The 5,387-nt window shown below is 37.8% G+C and overlaps 1 protein-coding gene across 1 annotated transcript in view; it reads right to left on the bottom strand.

The window, feature by feature from the left end:
* The window catches only part of LOC109841994 (calcium-dependent protein kinase 17-like), a gene marked incomplete at its 5' end in the record, with an annotated part of 15,628 nt that extends 10,242 nt beyond the window's left edge, over nt 1–5,386 (bottom strand). Inside the window, one exon of the mRNA XM_020410916.1 lies at nt 4,639–5,386. Within this exon, the coding sequence (XP_020266505.1) occupies nt 4,639–5,386 (748 nt within the window). The remainder of the gene's footprint in view (nt 1–4,638) is intronic.

Below are 5,387 nucleotides of genomic sequence, written 5' to 3'. Positions count from 1 at the left end.
AAATGAGTTACTTTCACAAATAGTTCAGTGCCTACCAATTAGGCGAGCAACATAAAATATGGGGTCATAAAGTGCATGATATACACTATAAATATTATTGGAAAACTAGGATTAGTGAAGTTAAAGATAATCTAAAGAAAATAAAAGTGGAAGAGTTGCAGGACCAGACGATATCCATATTGAAGTTTGAAAATATTTTGGAGATATAGGCTTCGAAGGTTGATTAAATTTAATAAGATTATTGAGACCGAAAATGTCCGGTGAGTGAAGCATCAAACACTTTGATACAATTACAAGAATAAATAAGAAATACAAAGTTATTCAAACTATCATGCTATTGAACTCACGAGCCATACTATTGAACTTTGGAAGAGGGTAATTAACAAAGACTAAGAAAAAAGATAAGTGTATCCAAAAACCAATTTAGTTTTATGCTTGGAAGGTCAACTATGCAACCTATTCATGTATTGAAATGATTGCTGGAGAGATATAGAGAGAAGAAAAAGAATTAACATATAGTTTTTATTGATCTAGAAAAAGTTGATGATAAAGTGCCTAGCGAGATAATGTCGTGGGCTTTACAAAAGAAATATATCGCTAGTATATTATATTCATTGGATTAAATATAGGAATCATAAGGTAACAATTAGAGTAAGAAAAAATGAAGGAAAGACTAAAGTTTCCTATGATCATAGGTTTACATCAAGGATCGGCCTTAAACCCTATATTTTTACACTAGTTATAAATCAACTTACTAGACGTATCAAGATGAAGGCATATGGTGTATTTTACTTGCTAATGATATAGTATTAGTCATCAAGACTAGAAACTGTATAACTTCTAAAGTACAAAGGTAGAGATGAACCATTGAAACTAAGGTTTAGAATTAGAAGAATAAAAAAATTTAGGTAAAACTAAAAAGAGAAAATCGCCTATAATACATATTGATGGTTAAAAATCTAAAAGGAATCACTTTCTTTATTTAGGATCAATAATTCATCATGATGATGAGATTGAGAATGATAGTCCATCGAATAAAATTGGGATGGTTAAAATTGAGGAGTGCTTCGATGTCTTATGTGATCGTAGAACATCTATGAGTCTAGAAAAAATTCTACAGGATGATTATAAGACCAATAATGTTTTATCGATCAGAATGTTGGGCAACTAAAAACTAACATGTGCAAAAAATGACTATAGTAAAAATGAGAATGTTATCATAGCCTTGTGGGTGTACACTAAAAGATATGATAAGAAATGAGTACATCTGTAGTAAATTAGATATTGCTCCTATTGCAGATAAATGAGAGAGAATCTACTAAGGTGATTTTGGTCATGTACAACAGAGACCTCTTAAGGGACCGATTAGAAAAAATAATAATATTACGGTTAATGCGGCAAAGAGAACTAGAGGCAGATCTATGAGAACTTGGTTGGAAGCAATTAAGAAAGATATGATAATGGTTAACTCAACAAATGAGATAGCCTATAAAAGAACAGAAACGAAGATAACATTCATGTTAATGATCCTAAACATTAGAGATAAGGGTGTTGTTCTCACAAGCTTGAAAGTGAAATTTGGTTTCTTTTCTGGCTAAACTACAAAAAACACCCTTATCTATATCTTTTTTTTAAAATGAAAACTCTCATCTAAAAAGCTCATTGAAAACCCAATTATGGGCGATCAAATATACAAACCATTCAACAAGATCAACAAAATACAAGTTTGGGCCCCACCAAGGGCTATGAGCAATAAAATCAACAAAATTATGAGAATCCCCAGTTGACTAATAATGAAAGACTACAGAACCCTAAGTCAAAATATGCTGCAAAATAGCCTTAACCTCATAGTGCAGGGTCACCAACCTCGCATGAAGGCAGGATGGTGTGAGAATGAAGTAGTGCCCACTATTCTAAGCTCGCGTGAGGACACAGATTAGCCAAAACCACCATTTTAACCTTGCACGCGAGGTTGATGAAGCTACTACAATTTCAGGCTAATTAAATGTAAATAGGACATTGTAAGCTTGTGTGGGCTCTCTCCACAATGATTGGCGGCAGTCCTATTGTACTCTCTGCACAATATTTAATGCACATTATGTTGCTCATCAAGCTCGTGCCTGTCTAAACTCACATGAAGACTAAACTTCAGCCTATAAATAGGCCCCTTCACCAACTTTCAAAGGGTTGGTTCTCTTTCTCTTGGCCAATGGGAAGCTTTCTCCTTATGACTGCAGAGTTAGCCTTGCGCTACAGGGAAGAGTGCTCGAGTTAACCTCGCACCACGCCTATAACACTTGATTTCTTTTTATTTTGTGTTGGCCCCAAAGTTGGTTATCCAGCTCAGTCTAGCCTCTAAAACTTGACTTTCATCACTTTACCGAGATTTAGCTTGTCAAACGAGGTGATCCCTCTCCTACGAGTTAAATTTCCCACTTCAACTTCAAACTTGAACAAAAAATAAATTTTAACAATAATGATGCATTCGTCAACGGAGCAAAGAACCTAACCTCTCTCGGCACACTTTCGCAGAATCAAAACTTGTAGTTTTCACTTTGAGTTAAAAAGAGCAAATGTAGATCTACATAGTTTGTAACTTTTTGACAAGAGAACACTCATCTATGACCACTAATGAAACTGTTAATGACATAATGTTATAAATGACTTTTATCTTCAGGTTTGCACTTGGGTAGAAAACTATACATACCTTTACACCTCAGAATCTACATATTTTGATTGTTGAAAGGAAAGAAATAAGTTATTGGATGAAGTAAAATAACCTTTTTTTTAACTAGAATTTTGCATGCATACATCTATCCAGAAACCTAAAGAACCATAGACGAGAGAACTTTTTTGTTGAACTTTTTAGATGAAGGAAACAGGGTATAAATGAAGGGCTTTTTTTGTTAGTGCACCCTTCTTTTTTGTGAGACATTAAAACTCTAAAACACACTTCTGAGTATAAGATTAGAAATAACAGCACTTTTAGTTTCGATATTCCATAGAAGGAGTTGCATGTCCATACAGGAAACAAGTTTGACATCTCTTGTTCACAAAATCCATGCCAGGAGGCCCAAGACTAGATAGTAATAGTAAACATAATAAATGCATGAGTTACTTCCCTCAGTTCTATAGATTGCTCCCATCTCCCTCTCATCAATTCCATTTCCAAAATACCACAATATCAAGATGCTTTTATGCCCATCTTAATAGATATTTTATGTAATCTTGTAAATGCATGTTTCTAGCAACCACTTGATTTGCTAAATGCATCTATCCTTTAGTGATGTCATTTGCTTTCTTTGATCAACATGTTCAATGAATGAACATGTGGTTAACATCATCCTTAGAAGTAATAATGGTTTGCACATGATATTTATTTTTGTAGGATTCCTTTGTATTAATTTTAATCTATTATGTGAATTTTTACATAACATGCATATCATACATATGGGATGGTCAAAAAAAGATGAGGAAAGCTGCTGGCTGCAGTGGACTGTAAGCTTGAAGACAATGCAGCTTCTGCCAACATAGAAGCTCATTGCGGCAATGCGGGTGAAGGCTTGAGAGTGTATGGCACTTGAAGTCAATCTCTACTTGATTGACATATCTTTGTGAAATTCAACTATGTCAGATGCCCATTCCTCAAGCTTCACCTGAATCAGTCATTGTAGTTCTGATCACCTCATGCGGGGCTTCATCGACCAGGACAGTGCCTGTGAATGATTTGAGAGAGCTAGGGGACCTCAAAGTTCAAACTTTATTAACATCTTGGTTTGAGTGGTATCTTGGAAATGAAACTGATGAGAGGAAGGAGGGGGCAATTTATAGATCTGAGAAGAGAAATGGCATGGATTTTGTAAAAGAGGGATGTCAAACTCATTTCCTGTATACACAAGCAGTTGCTTCTATGAAGTATCGGAACTAAAAAAGTGCTTCTATGGAACTTCAAGTTTGACAACCATATTGCACCACCAGTTGGACTTGGCTACGTGGTATATAGATGAAACTGGGTTAAGCGAGATCTTAGGTTAAATAATAGGCTAAGTCAAGTTTGGCATCCCACATAAAATAAGAGAAATAACCAACTGTATCATAGGTTCAGGTCACTCAGGGAGACCCCCTAGACTCTTTTGAATTACCTTTTTCGAATTTATCTTTAACAACTTCATGTTTTCAACTTGTTAGCAAACATTTCAATCATATCATCCTATCCACTGATGAAGTCACCTGAAAATCTGCTTCCCTAATATGCCATAGACATTGTTGTTTCTATTAGCATGTCATTTTAACCTGGGCTGTGAGAAGAGGCAAAAGCCCCAATCGATTTATTGTTGAGGTTTGGATGGCCTGCCTCACTGATTGTGCATAGTTCTGGCATAGAGTATGATTAGCGTTTCACAGTTGTGTGCTTTTAGTTTTGTTGATCTCCATCAATGTATGGGTTTCAGACACTTAAACACTCCGCCACATAAATAAAAAACGAAGTATAATACTTAAAAGATAATCATTCACTGTCTTAAACACTAATTCTTGACTACGAATTCCACTCAACATTGCCATTCTAGGTTCAATTTCAATCAATTTTCAGACATTGAGAACCATGCAAATCAAGTTACTATTAAGCTCAAAACATACCTGGCTTGAAGAAAATCGACAGCCCGAAATCGATCATCTTCAACTTTGACTCCTCCGTCCGATTCACAAACAAGAAATTCTCCGGCTTAAGATCCCTATGCATCACCCCGAGCGAATGGCAAGCCTCCACAACCTCAACAATAACCCTAGCAAGCTCCGCCGCCTTCTTCTCCGAATAATGCCCCCTCTCTATAATCCTATCAAACAACTCCCCACCAGCACAAAGCTCCATAACAACATGCACAGCCACAGCATCCTCGTAGGCCCCCCAAATGCTAATGGCATTGGGGTGGCCGACAATGTGATGCATGATCTGGATCTCTCGGCGGACGTCGTCGACGTCCTCCTGGGTGAGGAGCTTCCGCTTGGCAATGGACTTGCAGGCTAGCTCTCGGCCTGTGGATTTCTCGATGCAAAGGTAGGTGGTGCCGAACTGGCCTTGGCCGAGCTTGCGGCCGAGGGTGTAGAGGTCTTTTAGGAGCGGGGTCTTTTGGCGGAGGACTGAGTCGGTTTGGACCCGCGGCTTTGGTTGAGGGGGTTTTTTAGGGCTAGGGTTAGGATTTTCCTTTGGGTTGAGCTCGTCGTCGGGGATTGTGATGGGTTCTGGGGCTCTGTAAGGGTCGGGAACGGCGTTTTCGTCGGAAGAAGGGGGAGGGCTAGGGTTAGGGTTTTCATTTTGGTCGGCGTTGTTTTCGTTGGATTTGTTGCTGTTTTCGTCGGGGATGTTGCTGATGGCCTCGATGGCGGGG

The sequence above is a fragment of the Asparagus officinalis genome, chromosome 5, assembly GCF_001876935.1.
Source record: "Asparagus officinalis chromosome 5, Aspof.V1, whole genome shotgun sequence".
In the NCBI taxonomy this organism is placed as follows: Eukaryota; Viridiplantae; Streptophyta; class Magnoliopsida; order Asparagales; family Asparagaceae; genus Asparagus; species Asparagus officinalis.
This window is presented reverse-complemented; position numbering and strand designations above follow the sequence as displayed.